The 26,340-nt window shown below is 53.5% G+C and overlaps 3 protein-coding genes across 3 annotated transcripts in view; 2 read left to right on the forward strand and 1 right to left on the reverse strand.

Annotated features, from left to right (window-relative positions):
• ABHD12 (abhydrolase domain containing 12, lysophospholipase) overlaps window positions 1-6,724 on the forward strand; it is a 95,410-nt gene extending 88,686 nt beyond the window's left edge. The window contains exons 11-13 of the mRNA XM_032351603.1: window positions 1,810-1,888; window positions 3,042-3,169; window positions 4,554-6,724. Coding sequence (XP_032207494.1) covers window positions 1,810-1,888; window positions 3,042-3,169; window positions 4,554-4,593 — 247 coding nt within the window. The 3' untranslated portion in view covers window positions 4,594-6,724. The remainder of the gene's footprint in view (window positions 1-1,809; window positions 1,889-3,041; window positions 3,170-4,553) is intronic.
• A 1,445-nt stretch (window positions 6,725-8,169) lies between these two features.
• Window positions 8,170-26,340, reverse strand: part of PYGB (glycogen phosphorylase B) — a 55,824-nt gene continuing 37,653 nt past the window's right edge. The window contains exons 10-20 of the mRNA XM_032351602.1: window positions 25,375-25,521; window positions 23,956-24,119; window positions 22,940-23,054; window positions 21,675-21,776; window positions 20,854-21,001; window positions 17,845-17,903; window positions 15,772-15,913; window positions 13,816-14,023; window positions 12,292-12,426; window positions 11,021-11,087; window positions 8,170-9,593 (exon numbers count right to left, since the gene is read on the reverse strand). Of these exons, the coding sequence (XP_032207493.1) occupies window positions 9,441-9,593; window positions 11,021-11,087; window positions 12,292-12,426; window positions 13,816-14,023; window positions 15,772-15,913; window positions 17,845-17,903; window positions 20,854-21,001; window positions 21,675-21,776; window positions 22,940-23,054; window positions 23,956-24,119; window positions 25,375-25,521 (1,440 nt within the window). The 3' untranslated portion in view covers window positions 8,170-9,440. The remainder of the gene's footprint in view (window positions 9,594-11,020; window positions 11,088-12,291; window positions 12,427-13,815; window positions 14,024-15,771; window positions 15,914-17,844; window positions 17,904-20,853; window positions 21,002-21,674; window positions 21,777-22,939; window positions 23,055-23,955; window positions 24,120-25,374; window positions 25,522-26,340) is intronic.
• On the forward strand, window positions 9,592-12,294 carry LOC116595369. The gene is made up of 2 exons (XM_032351615.1): window positions 9,592-10,827; window positions 11,537-12,294. Exons 1-2 carry the CDS (start codon window positions 10,402-10,404, stop codon window positions 11,789-11,791), a joined length of 681 nt encoding a protein of 226 aa, XP_032207506.1. The 5' UTR covers window positions 9,592-10,401; the 3' UTR covers window positions 11,792-12,294.

Consider the following 26,340-nt stretch of genomic DNA (forward strand, 5'->3'; position numbering starts at 1 on the left):
TTTATTTTTTAGTTGAAATCAGAATCAGAATTCCCGACAGAGGGGCACCTGGGTGGCTCAGTGGGTCAAGCTGCTGCCTTCGGCTCGGGTCATGATCTCAGGGTCCTGGGATCGAGTCCCACATCGGGCTCTCTGCTCAGCGGGGAGCCTGCTTCCTCCTCTCTCTGCCTGCTTCTCTGCCTACTTGTGATCTCTCTCTGTCAAATAAATAAATAATCTTTAAAAAAAAAAAAAAAAAAAGAATTCCCGACAGATTCTAATAAGGGGAGCTGTTACTCAAAAAATGACACTGCCTCGGCCGTTTGATTTCTGTTTGGTTGTAGAAAAACGTTACAGAGTTCACTATTAAAAATATTTCTAGGGACGCCTGGGTGATTCAGTTGGTTAAGCGTCTGCCTTCAGCTCAAGCTGTGATCTCAGGATCCCAGAATCGAGCCCTTCATTGGGTTCCCTGCTCAGTGGGGAGTCTGCTTCTCTCTCTGCCTACTGCTCCCCTTGCTTGTGCTCTGGCTTTCTCTCTGACAAATAAATAAAATCTTAAAAAATATATATATTTCTACTGGGGCTCCTGGGTGGCTCAGTCAGTTGAGCAGCCAACTCTTGGTTTCTTCTCAGGGCCGTGGGATCAAGTCCCATGTTGGGCTCCATAAGGAGTCTGCTTGAAGATTCTCTCCCTGTGCCCCTTCCCACCTCACTCACTTGATCTGTCTAAAATAAATAAATCTTAAAAAAATAAATATCAGGTTAACATTTAAAAATCTACACTCAGGAATAAATGTGAAAAAATGGGATATTTTTCCTCTTAATTTTTTGTTTTGTTTCTGAAAATAGAGCAAACTAAAATTTGAACAGAAATAAGCAAAAAACTTGGTTGTTTATAAATATTGTTTTGGAACTTCAAGAATGATCTGAAAAAAGTGGATTCCAACAACAAGCACCACAGTGAGCGTTGGGTCCCCCGAAGGTGCCTTGGCCATGCTCCGGGCTGACCATTGAGGGGCTGGCAGTATTTCACCCGCAGGAAATCATAAGCCCCCACTTGGGTGCATGGTGACAGCATGTGAACCAGGCCTTTTCTAGAGTGGGTCAGGTTTAGGACATACCCCTTAGAATGGAAGTCCTGAAAAGATGGGCAGTGTCACCATCAAAGTGTGACCCTTGCAGCAGAGATGCTCCTCCCTGGAAGCAGAATGCAGAGAAAGTGTGCATGTATGTGTACTGCAAGCAGAAGCCCAGATCACCGGATGGGCTGGGCATCGGTGGGGTGACAAGCCTTCTGGCCCAGGTCCTGCCCGGTGCCAGGCTTGCTCAGTGAGGGGTGGCCAGGACCTGTCTATGCCCACAGCCCCTCTGTGGTTTGCTAGAGGGTTTGGATCATCTGAACCTCTTGAAAATGTTAATTTATTTGTAAACCTTCCGGGTGACCTTAAATGTCATTTTCAATAAAGACAGGTTAGAGCCTATAGGCTTTTTTACCAACACATTTCTAGTGACCATCATTTGCTATAGGTTTCTTGGCCCACCTCCATGGGCCAAATATAAATATCATTTTTTAACTTTTAAAGAATAGGTCTAGTGGCAAAAATAATAATTTCCAATTTCTAGAAAATACACAGGGATTGGATAAGATGAATGGATCGATCTCTAGACTTGACTGAATAGATGATGGTGTAAACACTAGTTCTCTAGTGAAAAGCCAGTCAAGTTCTATCTGTTGAGCACCATGGTGAAGCCCCACGAAACCTGGGTAGGCCCAGGGACCCCCGCCCTCTCCCTGGGGCCTTGGTTCAGTTCCATCTTCCCCCACAGTGTGAAGCACATCTCCTGCTCCCTGCTCATCCTGCATGCCGAGGACGACCCGGTCGTGCCCTTCCAGCTTGGCAGAAAGGTGAGAGTTGGTGCCAACTCTGGTGTGGGCGGGTGTCTAGCCAGCTCCCATTCAGGCTGGGCCAGGCATCTGCAGGGGTTCTGCTGCTGCCAGGTGCCCCCACCCCAGAAGAAGAAGCTAGGGGAGGTCAGCAGCAGGGTCGGATGGGGGCAAACAGTTGATGTCTTATCAGCAAAGGTACGCTAGAGGGCATGGACTTCTTCACCAGTACATTTGGTGATAGCAAGAGGAAACCTGAGAAGTAAGCAGATGGCTCCCAGTCCATGCGCAGGGAGCCTGGCCTGACAGACTTGACTGCTGGGTACTCGGCTAGGCTGGACAGAAGGAGCCCTCGAGGAGGAGGATCCCTGGCCCCCGTGCAGGGATCCCAGTTGGCGGACTTGATACAGAACCTCTTGTCTGTTCACCTGCCTTTGGAATGGGCCCGATGTCAGGAATACCATGCTGTTGGGGGGCCTCCATGTTTGCTTTTGCTGAGTTTGCTCTGCCTTTGCTGCCAGGCAGCAGCATTCAATTTGTAGAAGTGTTGTGGCAGCTAGCCAGCACCATCTGGCATGGTGATGGTGAGGGTCAGGGGCAGCCTTGATAGAGTGAGGCCTAGGGGCCAGTGGGTTCCAGCATGGCCAAGTCTCCTCCCTCCAGCGAGCTCGGGCCCACGGGGCTGTCTCGCAACGGCTGCTCAGACCCATAGATCCTGGCCATCTCAGGGAGGAAGGGGCTGAGGAAGGACAGATTGTGAGCCAGGCTACCGACCGGCCTTGACCCAGGCACATGGCAAAGTCCAAGGCAGACAGCCCAGCCAAGGCCCCGGGATGAGCCCTCAGGGCTGCTCTGGCACCTAGGCATCCACATGACTGCATGCCAGGCAGCTCTTCCTGTGAGGCGGGCTCAGCTGCCTTACTGCCCCCTGCCGAGGGGCCATCTGGGAGAGGGGCATTAGGACAAAAGGTCTCGAGTGTCAAGCCAAGGAGCTGATTCCTGTCCACACCCGTGCCCCTTGCTCTGGCCACACAGGCAGCAGGACAGCACCATCGCTGGCGGAGGACTTGGGTTCCTCTTCGGAGGTAGCAGCCACTGACTGGTTTCTCTCCTGGGGAGACCACTAGGCAGGGCTGCCATCTGTGGGTGCTGACCTGTCTCTCCCTCATCCCAGCTCTACAACATCGCTGCTCCATCCCGAAGCTTCCGAGACTTCAAAGTTCAGTTTATCCCCTTCCACTCAGACCTTGGCTACAGGCACAAGTATATCTACAAGAGCCCTGAGCTTCCACGGATACTGAGGTGAGGCATTCTCCCCCTGGGGTGTGGTGGCTCAGGCCAGGTATGCGTCAGGCCCAGCCCTGAAAGCTGCCTCAGTGGGGCAGAGGGTTGCCGTGACTCAAGAACCTTCCATCTCCACGGAGAGGGGTTCAGTGTGCATGGCGCCTCCCTCCTGAAGCGCTTCCGTGATCAGACAGGGCAGTGACTTCCCTGTGGTGTGGGTTGTGCAGGCTACATAGACACCCCACTCGGGAGCATCCAGCCACTGTGGGTCAGACCTCAGTCTCTTCCTACACACCCATCAGGTCCTGCCCCTGTGCATATGCACATGGGAGACTCTGGGCCAGCTCGCAAAACCTGTTTGTCCTCAGCTGCTTCTTGAAAGGGAGCTGTGCTCCTGGCTACACCATGATAGCCATGGTCTGGGGCCAGGACAGTGAGTGGCCGGGGCTATGGTGCCCATCCCTTGCCCAGGTGCCAAGCCCAGGCATGAAGGGCGAGATGGTGGCACAGGGTTGTTTGGACTGGATGAGCCCTGGCCCCGCCTCAGGAGCCCAGGCTTTTGTGCAGGGACAAATCCCATCACTCAGGCCCATGCTCCCCAGCCTCCTTGCCTCCCATCCCAGGCACAGGCAGCCCAGCACCTCCTGGCCGTGTGGCCTTCTGCAGGATGCCGAGGTGGGGATGGTGCAAGTTCACCTTTCTGGGGCTGCTGAGCCTGGGGGTGTTGGAATTGGCCCTCAGTAGTTTTATGCCATTACACTTCAGCTCTCCTATGGCTGTCTCAGCAGTTCCAGAAGCAAAGCTGCATTTCTTTCTTTTTTTTTTTTTTTAAGATTTTATTTGTTTATTTGACAGACAGAGATCACAAGTAGACAGAGAGGCAGACAGAGAGAAGGAAGCAGACTCCCCACTGAGCAGAGAGCCTGATGCGGGGCTTGATCTCAGGACCCCGAGATCATGACCTGAGCCGAAGGCAGAGGCTTAACCCACTGAGCCACCCAAGCACCCCCCAAAGGTGCATTTCTTTAGTGGTTTGCCATTTCCTGAATCAGGGACCTGGGTTGCTGAGAGGGGACTGTGAACTCAAAGAGTATGGGTTTGCTCTAGGGTTGTGATTTTTCCAGCATAAAAGGAATAGGTTATAGGAAATTTAGTCCAGGGTACAGCTCTAGAGTTTAGAACAAAGAAGAGTAGCCCATTACCTTGTCTTTCTTCCTACAGGGTTGGGATTTGACCAGGCCAATTCCATTGGAGCCCTGTTTATTTAACTCAGGCTTTCTGAGCGGGGGTGGTCCTCCAGGGTCCTTCTCAGACTCCTGGGATGAGTTGTTTGAGGACGGAGGAGGAAAGAGCTCTGGTGTGGGCTCTGGGTTTGGCTGATGGCTGTCCTCGTGTCGTCTAGGGAATTCCTGGGGAAGTCAGAACCTGGGCGCCAACACTGAGTCTTGCTGCCTGAAGGAGCATGAAGACCTCTACCCTCCTCCCCTTTGCTCCAGCCAACCTGGCACCCTGGGGCCCAGGGGTGCCAGCGTCTTCAATGCCCCCGGAGAGAGGACTTGGATGCCAGCTGAGGCAGGCGGAGGAGACCCGGCAGACCTGAGGCACCTGTCTTAGGTGGCTGGCAGCATGGATCTTTGTGGAAAACACAGGTTGCAGGCATGGGATCCCCTCTCCCTCTTGTTGCCACTCAACCCGAGCTCTCATTGGGAAGACAGTGACAGAGTAGGCCAGCCGCCAGCTGGTCTATCCCGCACTTGCTGAGCTGGGCAAGGGAGCCTGGGGCAGGAGGCTTGGGGTCTTGGGACCACACTGAGCTTTCCAGCATCACTGGTAAGATCGTGGGGAGATGGGTTCTGTCCCTTCCCAGCCCACGCAGAATAGACTCTAATGGTCCCATTGGCAACCCCCCCAACCCAGAGCACCCTGCTTGCCTACCTTGGTGGTCCCTGCATCCCTGGGCAGGTCCCACTGCTCACAACGGGGGAGGTGAGGTGCCCATGACCTGCACTTCCTCCACTTTCTGCCCACCTTTCTGCCTAACCTGGCCTTAGACTGAGCATTTATTTAAGAATAAAATCGTGGTGGTGGTCTATCTGCTGTGTTCTCAGTGACCCCTCCAGCTATTTTCAGGTCATGTTCAGAGCCCAGCCTGTGGGAGGAGGGGCAGCTCTGTAAGGCCAGGGATCCTGGGCCTTCCTTTCCTCCTTCTAGATGTGGAGGTCCGTGCAAGGGGGGCATCGTCCCAGGACAAGGTATGTTCATGGCCGGGGGGTGGCTTCTCCAGAGGGGACAGGGGGCGTTTTCCTAAAATACAGGCCCCTTTCAACTTCACACTGTAGCAAGCTTACTGGATGTTGGTATTGGTTGGCAGGCTCTAGGGTTTCACCCACAGACGCCAAGCAAGCCCTGGCACGAGTCCGTGGAAGGACATGGGGCACTGGAGTAAGAGGTTTCTAGTTCTAGTCTGTGAGCACCGCCTTGTTCACTTATTGGGGAAAGGGAGTGTTGTTCAGTTTTTTGTCAAATTAGTCTCCCTGGACTTCTGCTGCCCCCACTTGGCACCCTCTGAGGATCCTGCTTCTCAACAGCCCCGGTGCTGGTGAAGGGCCAGATTCTCATATCCTAGCTAAGTAACCAGAGAGTGAGAAGTCTGTGGTTTAGTAAGGGGCTTTCAGGCTGGCCCCACAGAGGACTGTCCTACCCCTGCGGCTTAGGTATAGAGGCGTGATGCACAACAGAGGATGAAAGCCCACCTGGGACCTACTTCCCCTGATGGTTGGACTCTCCCCACCAGGGTCCTAAGGCTCTGGGACTTCGCGGTCTTGGCAGCTTAGAAATTCCCCTGGGTTACAGGGAGCCTAGTTCACCAGCCTGTTCTTTAAGGTCTGCGGCCACTCTTGGCAGCTGTGGGCAGTCTGTGGGGCCGATGCGCCAAGGCAGGTGACAGCTTCTCTTTTCTGAGGTACCTTCAAGCTGCCTATAGTGATTCTCACATTGGGGAAACCATGCCTTTCCTAAAGGGGTTGAAGCATGAACAGACTCTCCTGAGGTCAGTTTATGTCTTCCTTCTATTGGACGGGTTCCCCTGGCATCAGATTTGGGTGTGTGCACTACCTGCAAGACCCCACCCCATCCCTGGGGTGAGACATAAGCCCCTTCCTATAGCGTGTTCCTATGTAACTGCTCTGCGTGATGTGCCCCCTGGGCCCGAGTAGCCCCCCAAGGCTTGCTCTTTCAGCCCTGTGACTGAGGCCCCAAGTCAGAGCTGTCCTCCCACCCCACTTCAGCCAGATGCAACCCACCCACCCTGCCTGGGCAGGAAGCTTCCTCCTGTTCTGTGTTCTGTGTATGTGTGAGCCATGTGAGAGGATATGAAGTAAAATATACGCTGTTGGTATTTTGATAGGTGCTCTAGATAGTGCTCTAGAAAGCACTGATAGGGATGGTGAGCTGCTGGGCCATCGGATTGGCTAATCAAGTCCAAATGCCTTCACTGCTGGTCTCAGATTAGTAACTAAATTGTGGGCTAGGACAGATGTAATCTCTGCTGATCACAAAACCAATCCTTGAATTAAAAAAAAAAAAAAAAAAAAAAAAAAAAAAAGAACAGATCAAGACATGCACAGCTATAAATTCTGCAGTTAATACACGTTTCCTGGAAGAACGTGTCTCCTGGGAGCTGCTCAGCATCCCCAGGCCGCTCCAGTGGGCCCACGGTGCTCCATTGTCCTGTGGTTTTCAGGTTGTTTGGCTAACAGCCCCAAGTTCATGTCCCTCCTGGCTTTTAATTCAGCCTACAGTGACACAGTTTGGGGGACATGCTCTCATCCCCAGGGCATTCCATGTCCTAGGGCCAAGAGTGGCTGGTAGAGGGCAGGTGCAAAAGAACCAGTGTAATTTGCACCAATGATGCCAACATCCAGATGACAGTTTATACAACAGATTGGATGATTCTTTTACCAGCTTGTGGTTCAAACACACATACTCTTTTTTTTTCTTTTATTTTCAGCATAACAGTATTCATTGTTTTTGCACCACACCCAGTGCTCCATGCAATCCGTGCCCTCTCTAATACCCACCACCTGGTTCCCCCAACCTCCTACCACCCCACCCCTTCGAAACCCTCAGATTGTTTTTCAGAGTCCATAGTCTCTCATGGTTCACCTCCCCTTCCAATTTCCCTCAGCTCCCTTCTAACTCCCCATGTCCTCCATGCTATTTGTTACGCTCCACAAATAAGTGAAACTATAGGATAATTGACTCTCTCTGCTTCACTTATTTCACTCAGCATAATCTCTTCCAGTCCCGTCCATGTTGCTACAAAAGTTGGGTATTCATCCTTTCTGATGGAGGCATAATACTCCATAGTGTATATGGACCACATCTTCCTTATCCATTGGTCTGTTGAAGGGCATCTTGGTTCTTTCCACAGTTTGGTGACCGTGGCCATTGCTGCTATAAACATTGGGGTACAGATGGCCCTTCTTTTCACTACATCTGTATCTTTGGGGTAAATACTCAGTAGTGCAATGGCAGGGTCATAGGGAAGCTCTATTTTTAATTTCTTGAGGAATCTCCACACTGTTCTCCAAAGAGGCTGCACCAACTTGCATTCCCACCAACAGTGGAAGAGGGTTCCCCTTTCTCCACATCCCCTCCAACACATGTTATTTCCTGTCTTGATAATTTTGGCTATTCTAACTGGTGTAAGGTGGTATCTCAATGTGGTTTTAATTGGAATCTTCCTGTTGGCTAGTGATGATGAACATTTTTATGTATCTGATAGTCATTTGTATGTCTTCATTGGAGAAGTGTCTGTTCATATCTTCTGCCCATTTTTTGATATGATTATCTGTTTTCACACAGACTCTTATTAAGTCCCACCTGCAGCTGGGATGGGAGAGCTTGGTCTGTCCTTAATCCCAGAGTGATGGGCCCCTTACGTGGGAGGGTCCAAAGCCTGCCCCTGTGATGCAGCCCCCACCCTGTCCTCGGTGCAGAATGAAACAGAGGCCAGGTCAACGAGGCACAGGCAGGAAGGTTTAATCAGTTTCTCACACGAGGCAGTGACATCAAGTGGCACAGTGATGGTCACACATGGCCTAAGAAATGGGGCAGCGGGAAGGTGGCGGAGGTGTGACCACAGCCCCAGAACATGGGCCTCCCCAGCAGACCTCTGCAACTCTGGTGAAGGGCACATGTGAGCAAATCCTCCATGGCCTGATTCTGTGAGCAGTCAGGACCTGGGGTGAGGGCAGAGCCCTGTGCCATCCAGACCCAGCATGCAAGGATGCAGAGCCTCTGGAAGGGTGCTTCCCCTCCTTGTCCCATTAAGCCTGTGGTGAAGCACGCCAGCCTGCTCCCTGGCTCTCTCCCCTGGGCTGCTGAGAGGGGCTCATCCACCCTTCCTGCCACCAGCCTGCTGTCCAGACAGAAGCAAAGTGGGCTCCCTTCTGGGCCTGCTCAGTCCTTTCCAAGGTGGTCACTCTGCTGGAAACCAAGGGAGAAGGGAGGGTGGCCCCAAGTGTAAGACAGGAAAGGCAGGCCCCAGGACACACGTGGCAGGGGCATTTGGCCTCCCCAGCAAAGCGCCCCACCGCAGGGCCCCCAGGTCTGGACAACACATTCCAGCATTGCCTCTCCACAAAACTTCAAAAGTATAACTTTTAGTTGCTAAAAAAAAAAGAAAAGGCTTCAGCTACTTTCATTTCTCTGGGAAGCTGATTATCCTCTCAAGAATGCAAAACCATGGTAGCTTTGCGTCAGCCAGCCTTGTCCTAGCCAAGGACCCCAGGATGCTGGACACAGATGTCCTCCCCATGTCCCCCTTAGCCATCCTAGAGCCCCTTTATCTGATCAGTCTGGAACTTTGGGCCACAGCGCCCACGTTGCAGCTGCAGACATAGCCAGAATACTAGCATGGCCAGGAGGCTGGGAGCCCACGCCAGCGGGACAGCACTTGTGGTACAGAAAACACACAGTTCCCCAGGCTTCGCCACAGCTATCTGCCCGGACCCTGGAATCCAGAGGCTCAAAACTAAAAACAAGCTCACTGCAAGGTGCGTGCAAGGTCTGAGAGGAGCCCACCCGGTGGCTCTACCCTCCCCACCTCCTTGTGTCAGGTGAGCTAAAGCTGCGGGGCCAGCTGCCCCAGTCAGTGCTGCAAGCTCTGTTTCCTGCAGGAAACTGGGAGTACCTCTCTTTGCACCCTTTCTTCCTTGCCCACCCCAAGCCATCACCACTACAATTCTCATGGCCCTCCAGAAACAGCAGGCCATTGCTAGGGTACCTAATCCCTGGGGAGGTTGGGGAGTGGGATCTGTAGGTCGGAGGGCTCCACGCCCCAGATGTCCCGGGCATACTCTGTGATGGTCCGGTCACTGGAGAACTTGCCCGAGCAGGCGATGTTCCTGATGACCTTCTTGGTCCACTCCCTGGGGTTCTGCAGAGGGAAGAAGAGGCTGAGTAATCTCAGGTACCACACAAGACAGCCTGCACTTCCAGAACTTCAGGGCTGCTTCTAGATGGGCTCTCAGCCCCTGTTCATCAGCATGATGAACAAAGATGAAATTGCAATCAATAGCTCACTGAAATGGGGATCCTCACCAATCAGAAAAGCTATCAAATGACTAGATATGGGGGTAAGGAACCTGAGAAGGCCCTGGGCCTCAAAATGTGCCACGTATTCTGAGGCACAGCCCACCTGACAAAGAACCACCACCAAGTGAGTACCCGCCAAGTGCATCCATGGAAAAAGGCTAAGTGGTCTCCCCTCCACGGCTTCCCCCAGAGCCTGACAACCATCCCTGGACTGAGCCAGCATCACGGGGAGCCTCCCCAAAAGGGAAGACTTTGCTGAGGCCGTCTGGGAAGCAAAGGTGCCCCCCCAGAGCCCTGCCTGGTAACTTAGCTTTCCAGGCCCCCCTGTTCTTTAATGGGTCTCCAAGGGCAGACAGCTTCCCTAAAGGTGGGGGATAGGGGCCAGGACCGCAACACATCAGAAACATCCTGCAGGCCTCATCCAAGAACCAGGGGAAGAATCCATCTGACCCAGCACTGCAGACTCACACCACAACACCCAGAGTCCTCTCCCCCTGCCACCACTGGTGGGGCACACAGGCTGGGTGTCCAGAAAACCCCAGTAAGGGGAGGGAAGTGGGCACCAAGGGATACCCTCCTTCAGCCCTGCAAGCTCTGGTCCTCTGTCTTCCTATGAGTCCCCACGTGGATACACCCACTCCCTAGGGGACATGCTCCATACAGAAACTGGGATGAGGGGTCCCTCCTTGTCCACCTTCGCCAAGGACTGGGGAGCTGGCTATAGTGGTCCAGCCTTAGAAAGACCACTCTTTACAGCAATGGCCCCTCACTCAACATGGAAGCTTGCCCTGTTCAAGGAAGCACTCTCATTTTTGAACATAGGCTTTCTGTGTGCACACATGTCTTCCTGGCTCTGCACTTGCTCCCCACATCCTCCCAATCACACCCACTGGCGGCTCAGACCACAGTGTCCATCGTCTCTGCCGTCCACAGAAACTCCTGTCCTGCTCACGTGTGTTCTGTGGCAGCCACTCAGAGCCTGGGCAGAAACGTGCCAGTGTGGACAGTGGCCTGGCCCCGAGGGGTCGCAAGGCACCAGCCTCACCAGGGGACAGCAGAGGGACAACGGAGACCATGTGAGTAGAAGCTGATCAAGAACCCCTGGACAGCCCATGTCCATGATGCACCTCTTCCTGCTGAGCGCCCACCCCCCTTTGTCCAGGCCACAAGGTGAACAGTGGCCTCCCAGGACTGGACCTTACAGACGTCCCCTGCTGCTCCCCTGCCAGGCCACCCTCCCATCCCAGCTTGGGGGCCCTAGAACCATACCTGGTACAGCTGATCCACCTGGGCCTGGCATGCCACATATGCTTCATAATCTGCAAACACTTTGAACCTGAAACAGGAGACAGGGAGCTAGGCCACTGTGGCAGGTGGTGAGTCAGAGGTCAGGAAATGGGCCACTAGGCCCCGGCCATCCAGGTCCTCATGCTTTGGAATGAGCCACAGAGGTGGCTCTAGGAGCAGAACTTTTGTACTGGGGATATTATTCTACAGAAACCTTGTTTTCACCTGTTTCTAACGCACCCTCCCCACGCAGGCGGGGCTGAGTGGCATAGGCTGAGAGGCTTCCTCCAACTCCACTGCCCCAGGGTACGTGGCACAGATAGGCAGCAAGGCTCCGCCTGGCCATTCCTTCCCAGAGCCAAGGGGGTGAGAGCTGGTGATCCAGGGAAAGGATCCCGTGGACAGCATGGCAGGAGTTATGTAAGGGGACTGTGTTTCCGTTTGTGGTTGAGTTGCGGAGACAGTTCAGGAAACTGAGCAGTATTTCCTTGATTCCAGTCCGAATCAGGGCCAAGCTCCCATCCTGCGCTGTGCGGGGCCGCGATCTGGTCTGACAGACACCAGCCCCCAGCCCTCACAGGCCAGCAGCAGATGGCCAGCACAGGCCACCACCTGAAGGCAGCTGAGAGTGGGACAGAGCTCAGCTCTTGCCAACAGGCCAGAGCAAAGAAAGGCCACGAGAGGGCAAGCGGCGGTGCTGACCTGCTGCAAATGAGCACGTGCGGGAATGTGGACAGTATAGCCCTTTGTTGATGCGTTGTAATAAAATATCACAACTTAATTTGCATCACAAGTTAATTCCTCTTAAACCACCTGGTGTCACCACTGGCCAACAGCTGGCTCAGTTGGGCCCGTGGGACTTTGGTTGTAGAGGCCCAGCCCCCCACCTCACCCCGCCTCCCAGAGGTTTCTGGGGCATCCTGCCCACAGGGAAGAGAGGATCAGGAATTGCCTCAGACCAGCCCCATGTGAAACCACCTTCTGCTTGTCATGCCCTTTGGTGGGGGGGTAGGGTTAGCCAGTGCTGGGGGGCCCTGGGGCTGGACCATGCACTGGCCACCCCTACCACCAGGGCCCCAAGCAGGCAAGCACCTCCAGAGGCCCCTGCAGGACCTGGTTGATAGCCTGGGGCTCTGCCCGTGGGCTCGGGTGGGGAGCAAGCCTTACCATGGGTCATCCCCAAAGTGCAGGCTTTGGCCCACCAGGAGGACCCCTCTGTCTGGCCAGCGGTGGGAAGGGACGTGAGAACGAACCTATCGTGGTTCAGCAGCATGTTGACCACGTCCCTGAAGCAGTCTGGTTCCTTGGGAGAGAAGAAGCCGCTGCTGATCTGGTCCACGGCCTGCTTCAGCTCGGGCAGGCGGTCATAGTACTCTCTGGCATTGTACCTGTGGAGAGGTGGGGCCAAACCTCAGGTTCCAGAGTGAGGGACAGGGTGTCTGTACTGGGCACACCTCTGGTCTCAGACCACCCCTGGCTCTGGGCCTGCCTAGCCACGTGCGCCGCTGGGCCCCACAGAGGCAGTGATGTCCTAGACGGGCAGAATGAATCCTGCAGCTCCCTGGTTAGAGAAACACAATCACTGGAAGACCCAGAATCACATGCTTGGTACCATCATATTCCTGTAGGGGAAGGCTGCCCGAGAATATGCCCACTGCATGCCACCTCCACGCCACTCCCCCACACCCTACCCCTAACTGTCCTTGCCCTGCTTCCTGCCACCCCCTACCCCCGTCCACCACGACAAAGGAAATGAGGTGTACACCAAGCATAACCAGACACAAGAGGCCACAGCCATCAGAGTCTGGAGCGGAGCAGGGGCAGGGGTGGGGGGCGGGGGGCGAAGCACGGAGCAGGTGTGCAGGTGTGCAGTGCCAGGAGACTGATGTGGCAGGAAGTCCAAACTGAGGGTCAGGCAGAAAAGGACACGGGGGAGTGTTCTCAGGTTGGGTGACTCTCATCCATGACTTCTGGGTTTTCACTCAGCTGGTACCTGAGACCTCATCAATTCCCCTGAGAGCTTTTAGGCAGTTAGGCAGTACTGTCTTTGATTTTGCATTATTGCTCTGAATCAGGCTGCAGCCAAACTCAAGAGGGTCTGAGGTCATGACACATGAGGAAAGGCTGAGAATGTGTCACAGACCAGAGGAGACTGGAGACCTGCCGTCTAAACACAAGCGTGCCCTGGGTGGGATCCTGGGACAGAGGACATTCATGGGGAAACATTAAAATCAAGCAGGGACTTTAAGTAACACTGCGCTGCTGCTGGTTAGCTAATTCTGATAACGTACCACCCTACTTAGGAAGATGTCAGCAATAGGAAAACTACAGAACTCTGAGATCTCTTTGCAACTTTTCTAAAAACTTGATACTATTCCAAGACAATCAGTTTACTTTACAGAATCAGTCCAGGGAATCTCAGCTGCAGGCCAACTCCAAATCCCCACACTGGCCTGGAGTGCTCAGGGCTTGCCTCCAGAGACCAGAGCCTTCTACCCTTTTGAAAACACTCGCTCTGAACACACGGTTTGGGCCAGTGGAGACCAGCACAGAACATCTAGTTCCCACCCAAGCCAGCCTTCGGGACAGCCTGTGGGGTGCTCAGGAGAGGAGCAGGCTCAGCCAACGTGCCCATAGCCACCCCCAGCTGCCAGGTAGGCATCACCCCAGCAAGCATGGGCCTGGCTCCCAGACTGCTCTCAGCTCCCCCACCCCCAGTGCTCCAAGCCATGCCAGGGGAGCTGCTGGGCCCTGACAGCACAGGGAGGGACACACACCCTTTCCGGTCCAGGGCCTCGACGTCCTCCACACGCATGCCAAAGATGAAGAGGTTCTCAGCCCCAGCCTCCTCAGCCATCTCCACATTGGCGCCGTCCATGGTACCAATGGTCAGGGCCCCGTTGAGCATGAACTTCATGTTGCCTGTGCCCGAGGCCTCGGTGCCTGCAGTGGAGATCTGCTGGGACAGGTCTGCTGCGGGGATCACTGCAAGCAGGTGGGCGAGAAGGTATGTCACCACAAGCTGCTCACAGCATGAGAGCCATGGCAACTCTGTGTAGGGAAACCACACGCCCTCCTCCAGCCCACAGCTGGTGCTCCCAGAGCAGGTGCCATCTGCTGCTTAGTCCAGGATGGGCCTGAGCCCTGCAGCCCACCCATGCTAGCCTGTAAGGGCTTCCCTTCCTGATTCAGAGCAGCCTGAAGCCAAGATGGTAACTCCTGAGAAGACCCCAGGTCACAAAAGACCTTTGTTCTGGGACCTTCCAGGGACTGGGCCCAACCATAGTCTGGGGGACCCTGGTTCTGGCTTTTGGTGTTATCACTCTGTTTCATCCCGACAGGAGTTCTGTCTCATGCCATCGGGTCGGAAGGCTCCTTAGAGCACTTCAAGAGGACTTTAGAACCAGAGAACTAGGAACTTCCTTGTGTTCACATGCACGCAAGTCACTCTATAGTATGCACCCTGGGCACAGCTTGCCAGGATGATGACCCTAATGCCAGGGCCCCGAGGTTTCTCCCAAGGGTGGGCTCCCTGTGCCTCGAAGATGTGGCTAGTGGGAAAGCTCCATTTTCCTACCCCGCCCTGGCCTCCCTGCTCCCACATTCATCTTGTCCATGGAGCTGATGCTGCTCCCCCAGCCCAGTGGCTGGCACTTGGGGTCAGCAAAGAGCAGAGTCCAGCCCTTCTTCAAGGTCAAGCCCAAGCCCCCTTATATCTCTACACAGAGAGCAGGCTGATGTGATAGTGTACATGCTGCTACAGCAAGTTCAAGAGCTGAGGGAGCACTTGGGGAACCCAGACTTCAGCTCTGAGGTCCCAGAACAGGCACCCCAAGTTCAGTTCTAAAGATGCCCAGGAGCCAGCCGGCCCCAAATAACAGTGAGGAAGGGCAGTTCCAGGCGGCCAAGGGCTTGACAAAGATGTCAGAAGCTCAGTGAGGAGCTAAGCATGGCATTGACCCTGAACCACATATGGTCTGTGACAGCTGAGGGACCCAGAGATGGTCCGATGAGCTGGCCGAACTGGCAGGAAAGGGGAGTGAGTCAGCCTGCACATCGTTACTCAGGGTAGAAGGCAACTGCTGGTCTGTCTGAGCTCCAGATGTCCCTGATACTCAGAGCTCAGGCTTCCCATCTCTTGCTTCCTGCCAGGACCTCCAGACAGGGCCAGTTTACAAAGTCCTGCCCAGCTCAGGATAGTCATGCTCAAAGGCACACCTGGCTGCAGGAACTTCTCCAGAGGGCAACATCCACCCTTGGAGGAATAGCCCCAGGGGGCATGATGTCAGGTCCTAAATTGCCTTTGGAAACCAACAGAAGAGGCAGGTGCCGGCCCAGATCAGAAGCAGTTATGCCCCTGAGAGCACATCGGTGGTGATAGCAGAAGCACCCCTGGGGGTGGGAGGAGGGGATAAGGAGGCCGACCTGGAAGCTGTATCCCACCAGAAAGAGTGAGCTCTAGGAGCAGAAATGAAAGCTGGGGAGCAGAGGAGGTCACAGGCAGAAGTGAGAAGGTCTGGAGACGAAGGATGTCTGAGGTTGAGAGTAACTCTCTGCACTCGGTGATGGGCAGAGAGCTTCCCCGAAGCCTTTCACTGCTAGAACGGAGGCCCGCTCCAGCAGGAGAGCCTGGTATCTGGGGCAGAGTTCATTGGCCCCACCAGCAACCACCACCCACATCGCACCCAGGCAGGGGCAGGGTTTCTTGTCTGACATGGCTGCCCTGGGCCTACCTTTCTCAGCCAGAGACACTCGGTAGTTTTCCAGGAAGATCACTTTGAGCTTGTCACCCACAACAGGATCGTGGTTGACGACACTGCCAATGGATGTGACCAGCTTGATGATCATCTTTGCCATGTGGTAACCGGGGGCCGCCTGGAGACAGAGGGAGGTTTAGTACAAGAACACCTGTGCTCAGGGCAGTGCAGGGTCCTCAGAGCATCCTGGGGCCCTGCGCTGGATCACTGAGGTTACACCTGGCCACACGGCCCCCTCTGCCTGTCCTGCATGCAGTCTGGCAGACAGCCTCATGACAGAGGAACCCACGCCCCACAGGGTGCAACGCCTGCCTGTGACCTCACTCCAGGGACTACCTCAGCCAACCCAACAGCTGCCTCAGCCTGGGCTGAAACCTGTCAGCCTCCAATGCATCTCTGACTCTAGTTAGTTCTTCAGAAATGAGATAAAAGGATGAAGAATAAATGAAACAAGATGGGATTGGGAGGGAGACAAACCATAAGTGACTCTTAATCTCACAAAACAAACTGAGGGTTGCTGGGGGGAGGGGAGTTGGGAGAAGGGGGGTGGGGTTATGGACACTGGGGAGGGTATGTGCTTTGGTGAGTGCTGTGAAGTGTGTAAACCTGGCGATTCACAGACCTGTACCCCTGGGGATAAAAATATATTATGTTTATAAAAAATGAAAATAAAAATTTAAAAAAAAAAAAAAAGGATGAAGACTTTCAGAACTACCAACTTATAGGAAACACAAGGAACTAAGCAACATACTGGAACATGCCAGACAGATATCTGGAAGACACACAGCCCAGTCTCTGTAACAAATCAATTGCAGGGAGAGAGAGGTGGGTGGCATGGAGGAAAGCCACCGACGATGTGGCAGACAACAAGCAATCACCAGGTGAGGCCCTGCCGGGGTCCAGATTTAATCAATCTGTTCCAGATATTTGTAAGTTCACTATCTATGTGTGAAGATGGAATCGTGTGGTGGTGTTAAAAAGAGTGTTTCTGTGGCAGTTTGGAAGGAAAAAGTCATTGGAAACATGTGAAGTACTTAGAGGTGAAGTGATACTATGTCTAGAATTGACTTTGAAATGGTCCCACAGGCGTCTGGGATGGGTGTATGGATATTATTACTAGGATTTCTACTTTTCTCTAGGCTGAAAATTTTTAACAATGAACATTTAAAGAACTGTTGGAAAGCCCATACCTCTAAGAAATGCACCCTGGGATACTGACAAAGGAACCAACAGGCGCTAGGGGAGGGAAGGGGCCCAGCTGGTAGCCCTGTGGGGCTTGCTGGCCCCAGGCAGGTGCTCATACCTCCTGCCCACCTTCGTGTGTGCTTGAGCTGGCGGGGCAGATAGTGCCCAGTCTCCGCCCCATAGTCCCCCATAAGAAGCTGTGCTCCACAGTGTCCTCATGTTTTCTGAGGACACTGAGGCTCTTGGGGAAAAGTGGCAGAGAGTGGAAACACAGGTCCTAGAGCTCAGAGTACGGAGAGGAGACCCACCAGGGAGTAATGGCCGCACACCGGGACCCCATGATCACATGTCCAAAAGCATGCACCACCGTGAATAAAATGAAAGAAAGCTAGGCTGAGTTCCCAGCTGGTGTACATTGGGCTGAGGAAGCAGCCAGACATCTATGTCCGCTCAGCACACAAGTACAGGGGAGTGAGTGGGCAGCATGTTAGGGCCTGAGAGCTGGGCACAGGTGTGGAAGGCAGTAGCTACGCAAGGAAAGGCATGGCCCCATCAAATGGAGGGCCTGTAAGCCCGCTGTAGCTGGGGACCCCCACTCTTATTTTTGGCAGGCAGTGGTCCCGTTCGGCTCCCTCCTGTGGCTGTTCTGATGGACACTGAACCAACTAACTCAGTCCACAGGCACAGAGGGGAAGCAGAAGGCCTCTAGCAGTCTGTGCATATGCCAGCCCTAAGCCACCACAGTGTCCAGCCCACTGGGCAGCTGGCACCGCAGTTAGGACACAGTCTGCACGGACAAAAAGCATGGTGGTTTGTGCATTAAGGCTAAATATCAAACAAGGAGCAAAGAGGACATCACCTCACCTTGCCCCCGATCATGACAGTCCTGGGCACAAAGGCCTTGGCTGGGTCCTTCTTTATTCCTGCAGGACAAACAAGAGATTCAAATAAGGCACTAAAGCCAGACAAACCCCTGCTTTGGGACACGGTGTGGTGACCAGCATCCTCAGAGATCAACCCCAACTCATGGGGCCGGGTGCAGCCACTGGGGCCCCTGTGTCTGTTGGGAACTCTCACTTACAAAAAGGGGGACAAGCCCCTAGATGCTGCATTTATATCCCACTTTGGTGAGGAAGGAGGCTAGGAACAAACTCTTCCAAAAGGCTCACAGCAAAAGATGCACCTCTGTTTCCAGAACAGCCCAAAGCAGGGGGGCTGGCTTGGCTCTAGTCACTGGCTATCAAGGCCCTTGCACATGGAAAAAGAGGGCCCCAGGATGATGGTCATTGTACCGTCAGCCCTTGACAGGTGTCAGGCAAGACTCCAAGTTTCCCCCTACCCTTGCTGTGTTCAGAGGTGAGAAGCTCTCCTGAAGCTCTTGCAGGGGTGCAGCCCGAGGGTCAAGGTACAGTGGCTGGCTCACTTGCAGCCCCAGCAGACTGAGAGAGTCCTTTGCCAGGCCCCTGGGTCTCAATGTCAGTGGGTATGGGCAGATGCTGGAGGGGGTCTACAAAGAGGGATGAGGCAGCCCTCCATGACATTCTTCAGAGGCCAGGGACCAATCAGAGCAGTAAGAATTGTGGCTGAGCTTTAAATGACTCCAGGTCTTACCAAGAATATGGCTGTCCCTAGTTCTGAACTTTCCCACTTCCAGAAATCAGACCAAACAACAATGCAAGGAGGAAAAAAATAAAACACAAACTACATTTTCACCAAAACCCAGAAAGAGGAAAAACACACAAACTCCAGGTCACCGAACAGCTATGCCACATCACGGCGTGGGTGGGGGATAGGGCTATGAGGGCAAGGGGTCCCCAGGACCCAGCCTCTCCAAAGGAGCTGACGGCAGGGCTGGTGTCCTGGGGTACAGGACCTGTACCTCTTTTCTAGGGAAACCTGCTTGGAGGGTCTGACATCCTGGGGCAGAGGCCCCCAGGCAGAAATCAAGGGGTCAGGGCGAGTGGCCTTCTAAGCCAGCCTGGGCTTGGAAAGACAGAGGACCAATGGCCACACAGACAGGGGCCACGGCAGCACTGAGGAAGCCCACAGCTGCCCTGGGCTCCATGAAGCCCCTGCTGGTAGCCCCGGGTAGTGCAGCTCAGGCAAATTCAAACACAGAAGATACATGGTTTCCCTCTGGACAAGAAGCTGAACTGCCCTCCCTATAAGAACCTCCAACTTGGGATGGCCGTCAGCCTAGAAGAGTCCACAGATTGGGAACTGAGATCCCGGGGGGGAGGGCATCACACTGGAGTGCATGAAATGAGAACTGTCAGGATAAGGGAGTGAAAGGAAGCCAAGAAAGAGCCAGATGGAAAAAGCACACACACACAACACACACAGGATAGAAACGAAAGAAGTAGACAACATAGCAGGAAAGGAAAGATCTTTGGAAATGTTCAGAGAGTACTCAAGAGACAAGAAGAAAATAGGTAGAAGGAAGCCATCGCATACCTCACTGGAACCTGGGAAGAAGGAAACCAAAACGGTGGCGCCAAATAGATGTTTTAAATACACTTCAAGAGACCTTCCTAGAAATTATACAAGACCTCAGTGAGTGTATTCGGAATGCCCTGAGTATCCGGGAAAACTGGAAAACTGACCTACAACATTCAGTACCAAGACCAGCCCAATGACATCAGCACAGGTCCTCATGACACCACGACACACCAATGTCCCCCCCGCTCCAGACAGTGCAGGAGGGACCTAAAAGATGCTCAAGGAAAGAAAATGAAGCCAAGAATGTCACCTGCAAATGTCCTACATGTTCTGAACAAGCAAGAACTCACTCAGCACAATTCACACAACTGGCTGTCATGAAACAGAGGGAAATTTGGGCAGAAGGGCAGAGCAGGACAGCTTTGCAGAAAGATGGGTGGTGAGCACAGACTGTATTCATCTTCAGACTGAGATGGGAATTGGGACAGCAGAGCAGAGTGACATGGCAGTCTGCTATGACCAGGGAGAAAGTACACCTGGCAGGCAGGGGAGATGATGGGGGGGAATGGCCCAAGCCCCCAGCAGCCTGCCTGGTAGTACAGCTGGGCTCACAGGATGCCATAGAAAGCTAGCAAGCCCAGAAGTGGTGTGGATGGGAAAGAAGCACTCGGGCCCACGCAGACCGACAGGGATGGCGTGGGCACCCAGGGACATCATAGCTGCTCACAGACAGGGGACGGATGGCGTGCTTCCAGCAGAGGCCCAGAACAAAGAAAAGGTGGAAAATAACCACCACAAAAGAAAACCATGGCAAAGAAAACAAATCACAGACTCTGTGAACTGCATTCTCTGGCCAGGGAGGGCCTGTGGAGTGCCTCCTTCAGCCACACACAGGCGGCCCTCGGTTGGGGCCTTTCCTGGAGGGTTGGCGCCAGGAGCATCAGAAACACTCAGCCATGAACGTCACCTGTCCTGTTACTTAACTGTCTCACGAGGGAGCGGTTTCCTCCACCTGACCAATATGACGAGCTCTGTATCCTGAATAGAGTATTTGCGGTTCCTTGGTTTTCAAAATTAAGAGTCAGCATATTAAATTACAAAATTCTAAAATCTAAGTTTTTGCATAAGACTTTATTTATATATATAAAAATCTGGCAAATATTCATATTTACTTATAGTGGTTCTTTGATTCATGTTTGCTCAGTTTAAGGTACATGTATAAATTTAACACCTTCTATTTTATTTTTGGGAAGTATACTTCAAATGATTCTGTTAAGTAAAATCTTTCCCAGTAACTCATGACAAGTCTACCGGATAGCAACTAATTTTGAATGCCACACTATGTGGAGCCTCTCGCCCAGCTCCCTTGTCCCTGTGGTGCTGTGGAGGCTGCTGGGGGCTGCAGCGAAGGCCCTGGTGCCCAGGCACACTCACGGTTGTACAGGGTGATGATATGCAGACAGTTCAGCAGCTGCCGCTTGTACTCATGGATCCTCTTCACGTGCACGTCGAACATGGAGGAAGGGTTGATTTTCACTTTATATTCCTTCTCCAGGAAGGCAGAGAACTTCAGCTTATTTTCCTGGGGAGGAAAAAGGACAAGGAAGGTCAAACCCCTGAGTCCCCAAGGTCTGACTGAGGCTTCAGCTTTCCAGCCACACAGCAGGGCAGGGGCTCCCGGAGACCTTCTGGGGATAGGGGTGGGGCAGCGGGGTACTGAAGCTGGGCACACTCCCCGGTGGCAGAAATAAATGGGAAACTAGACCAAAAAGCAAACCTACGCAGAAGCAGAAAGGTAAAAAATGTAGAACGAAGGGGAGTTATGAGTGTGGTGTCAAAGGACACAGATGGGGGCAGGCAGGGAGAGAAGACTCAAGAGGTAGGACTCTTTCTGGGGCCTAAGACCATGTGGCAGCCCAGGAGAAAGGCAGGTTCCAGAGGGGCTGTGTTCTTGGTCATGGGGGTCACCTGTCAGGTTTGAGGGCTCTAGGGTCCCTGCTCATCTGGTTGTGAGGCTGGCTGTCCTGGGGAGAGGCTCTCACACTAGCAAGCAATGTGCCACGTGAAGGGATGCCAGGACTGGATGGACTTTCAGAGTTCCTCCTGTGGACAAAGTCTTCCTGTAGAACCTGGGGCAACGCATCCTTGGGCTGCTCTGGGGTCTGCACCCACCTGCCCGCCTGATGGTGACCTGAGGGCAGCCACTGGGTCTGACACCCAGATCACGTAGCACTGCTGTCCCACACTGGGCCTACCTGCTTGACCTTGGCCACATCCTGGATGAGTGCCTCATCATCAACCAATGGCAACAGCTTCTTCAGTTGGCTCAGGTCAGTTAGGAAACCCTCTCCGATTTTCTATAAAACATAAAGGGAAACAGTGTTTCTGCTCACTGTAGGACCTGTCGTCCTGGATACTGTCTTCCCATTTTGTCATCCCTGCCTCTGCTTTCCTTGCTAGATCTGCTCTAGCCTGGCCCCAGGCCTGCTTCTCTCTTACAATAGCCAGCAATCAGAAAACACCCCCAGACCATGGCCGCAGCTGCTGCGAGCATTCCTTCCCCAGGCTCTCTCCAATCAGACCTGGGTTTGCTCCTGACTAGGACGTCACAGTCTGGTCAAGCTCAAACACCCACAATAATCATGCAATCCTTCCTTGTCCCCTTCACAGACACGTCCCAAACCTGGGGGCCAACCATGGCCCAGCAGCTCCTCACCCATACCCAAGGCCCTGCACCCTCCAGCCACTTCCTGGTCCGGCCCTCTGCACTACAGCAGGGCCGTCGGTCTGAATGCACTGCTCATCAAGTGCCCCCGCCAAGTGCCCCTGTTGCTAACTTAGGATCACAAGGAAAACTTCTGGCCTGTCCTCCCTCTGCCTGCCTCACCTGGTACTGAGCCCCGCTGGCGGTCCAGCTCCCAGGTGGGCCATGCCCCTCGGCCAAAGGAGCAGAGAGTCAGGGCTCCTGGCTCCCTCCCCTTAGCCCTTCAGGTCTGTGCTCTGCTGGCCCTTTGCCAGGGCTGCCTTCCCTGACACATCTAGCCAGACTGCCAGTGTCCCCATGGCAGGCCCTCACCAGGCGTCACCCTCCAGCCACCTGCTGCATTCTCAAGGCCAGCACAGCACCTGGTGTGTAAAAGCACCCACTTCCTCCTTCCTTCCTGCACAAGCACATAAATGATCAGCTTATCACCGCGTGTCTGCCTCACCAAACCTCTCCAGTGGGTCTGTGGCTGCTGCTCAGCTAGGCGGCCCCACCCCAGTCCTTCCCAAAGCCTAGGACCTCACTTCTGAACCCCTGCACAAGCCGCTAGGGCCACTGACTGGCAGTATAGCTTGGCTCAATGTCCCCATATCTGACTCCATGCGTCCCCAGCCAGGAGCCACTGCTGGCCAACACACAAAGGAGGATCGCTACCCCCTCAGCACATCCTGGCGACAGGCCTGTGGGCCTTGGGTGACAGCTGAGGATCTAAGTGTGCCCGCAGCTCCCTGGGGACTCAGGTGCCGTGGGTCTCACCTCCACGATGGTGTCAGCCAGTCCTGGGTTACACAGCAGCAGCCACCGTCGCGGTGTGATGCCGTTTGTCTTATTCTGGAACTTCTCTGGCTCCAGCTCATAAAAATCCTTAAAGCTAAGAAAGAAGACAGGCAAGTATCACAAGAGCTGTGTTTGGAACAAAGTGAGCAAGAAAACATTAAGGAAATCTTCTGGAAGGTCCCAAAGTTCTGTTTTTCTGTTCTGTTTTCGAAAGAGCACAGAGCAGTTAGCATTACTGCCCACCTTGACCACAGTGGGCATAGAGCACACGCTTTTCAAAGCACTGCACATTCGGCCACAGAGCAATGACCATACAGGCAGTGGAGCCTGGCCATCTTCCACGGGGACTGTGACACTGGAGAGGGTACAGGCTATGAAGCCTGAGAACTGGGGTTTAGTTTCCTCATCTGTAAAATGGGGATGCACCCCACTGACAGGCCTGCTGCAGGGAATGAAGACTATTACACACGAAGCCCTTGGGCCGGCCCTGGGAACACAGAAGCCTCCACACGGACAGACCCAGTGTCATGGAGGTGCTCCACACACATCTGGGTCGAGGATGGAGGGAAGGAGTTCCAAGATCACATCCCACCGAGAGAGAGCAGAAGCATGAGATCCGACCTAAGAATACTTCCTTCCACTCGCTGACAAGCCCTGGCTCTTCCCTGCCCTGACCTCCATGCTGTATAGGCATTGGGACACTTGTCCTGAAGTGGGGCACTCCCAGCACCTGGCAAGCAGCAGATGGCGAGGGGAGAGCCTGAAAAGAGGAGGGCACTGGTGACAAGAAGGCTCAGCACCTTAATACCACTGAGCTGGAGCCCTCGGTGTCTTCATCCATGGAAGGATATGCCCCAGGCAGTTAAGTCAGCGTGCATGACGGCAGCAGAGCAAGTGTGGAACCACCATGTGTCTGGCTGCTAACCGTCCCCAGAGGCAGATCTGGGGTCAGGAGGAGATACACCCAGCTCAGGGCAAATGCTGGCCCTACTCACACTGACTGCTTCACAATCTCCGAGTGGATCCTCGCCACGCCATTGACGGCATGCGACCCGATCACACACAGATGGGCCATGTTAATCCGCTTGCAGTCCCCTTCCTCAATCACAGACATCCTCCGCAGGCGGTCCACATCCCCGGGGAACAGGGCAGCCACGTGCTGTTGCCAAGACAGAGAGCTGTGAGCAGAAGGCCCAGGGGCCCACATGGAAGAGTCCACCTCCTCCAAGAAAAACCTGGGGTTGCTGTACTCCATATATGCCTCTGAGTTCCTGGAATGCACTTCCCAGAGCCCTGAGGGCAGGAGGAGCTCTCCATGCTGCTGCCACCCAGGGAAGGGCCTGTGCTGGCCAGAGGACTCAGCAAACCTGCCCTGCCAGAAGCAGACAGTCAGAGGACCTTGGTGCGGAGGCATGCCATGTGACTCACAAGGATGAGACAAGAGTGCTGCCCTCCTGGCCTAGGCACGGTCCAGCCACAGTCTGATCAGCTGGTAATGGCTACTTTTTCACCAGAAGGTTAACAACTGAACAACAGGGGCATGTGGGTGGCTCAGTCGGTTATGTGTCTGACTTCGGCTCAGGTCATGATCCCGGGATCTTAGGATCGAGCCCAGGGTCAAGCCCCAGTCTGGCTCCGCTCTCACCAGGGAGTCTGTTTCTCTCTCTCTCCCTCCGCCCATCCCCTCACTTGTGCTCTCTCTCTCTAAAAAAATTAATTAAGAAAACTTAAAAAAAAAATGAATAACAGGGGCACCTGAGTGGCTCAGTGGGTTAGGCCTCGGCCTTTGGCTCAGGTCATGATCCCAGGGTCCTGGGATTGAGCCCTGCATCGGGCTCTCTGCTCAGCGGGGAGCCTGCTTCCCCTTCTCTCTCTGCCTGCCTCTCTGCCTGCTTGTGATCTCTCTCTCTCTGTCAAATAAATTTTTAAAAATCTTAAAAAAAAAAAAAAATCATTAAAAATGAACAACAAACACACCTGGACTCGAAGTTGCCCTTTTCGTGTACATTCTCCTCTCTGCAGGTAACAGAGGAAAGACAAATGCTACTTGGTTTCCAAATCACCCAAATGTTGCTGTATGGCCCAGGACAAAGACATTTCAAGAACAGACACATCTGAGCCCCACTCAGGAATGGGAATGTTTTAAAAAGACCTGAATCCATGACTCCTACATACACTGTGGGGGTCTAGGTGTGGGAACTAGATATCACTGACTCTGACACCTCTGCCAGATTGTCCCAAGTCCTCAGCTGGGCAGAGGCTATTCAAGAAATAAGGCACCTGTTCTAGGCCAGACGATTCCATGTGGAGGATGGGAGGGCCCTTTACCTCTGCCCACCACCTCCACCCCTGATCACGACATGGGGAGGTCAGGCAGCAACCCCAAATCTCCCACCCGCATCCCTGCTGCTCACATCTAGGTGCCTCTGGTTGATGGCATAGATGATCTCCAGGTGCCGTGGCAGGAGCGACTCAAACATGGACACAGGCCATCGTTCCAAGGCCTCGGGTAACACGGTATGGTTGGTGTATGCACAGGTCTTCTTTGTGATTTCCCAGGCCTAGAACATTCCAGAACATTCCAATGCATTTTGTTTAGGAACAGTTCTTCTACCAGATGCCTAGGCAAGGGGCAAGCCCAGTATCAAATAGAGATATTCGGATCCACCAGAAAGGGGCCAGGCCAGCTAGCTATACATCTCTGCCCTCTGGCCCTGTCTAGAATCTTCTCAAAACCCACAAGTGAGCATCATGCCCTTTACATTTCAGACATGACCACATACATTCTACTTCCTAACAGAGCACACACATATAAATGAGTAACGCTTACCTCACCATGTGGCATCATTCACTGACTGACTTTTCCTCTGTGTAAACCATTTTTTATTGGTGAACAAAGCAGAACACCAAACAATTTTCTAATTTATTTCCACCCAACTAATCTCACATCCAGTCCGAGAACACTGGGAAACTGTGTGACCTCCCTCCACTGGCCAAGAGCAGATGGGACCATGGGAGTGCTGCCTACCCCACCTGGAAGTGCACTGCAAACCAGAGAGGGGATCTGGGTTCTACACCATGACATAAAAGTTGCTCTACAGTTTTACATGTTAATTTAAACTAGATCAAGAAAATCCCACTATACAAGGATCTAAGACCAAATGAATCAGGAGAACAAACATAAAAACATAAACAATGTGTTTCTTTACACTTGATATTTCTGGGGATTTTGTCACAATTCTAAGATGAGAAAAAGTATGTGAGAAGCTCTAAGAAGTGTCAGGATCCTTTTCCTGTCTTCCAGAAAACTGCTCCTGTGCCTTTGTACCACTGTCCCACCCACCGTGTCCTGGTCCCCTGGGATAAACCCCAGACCCACT

The sequence above is a fragment of the Mustela erminea genome, chromosome 7 (assembly GCF_009829155.1).
Source record: "Mustela erminea isolate mMusErm1 chromosome 7, mMusErm1.Pri, whole genome shotgun sequence".
In the NCBI taxonomy this organism is placed as follows: Eukaryota; Metazoa; Chordata; class Mammalia; order Carnivora; family Mustelidae; genus Mustela; species Mustela erminea.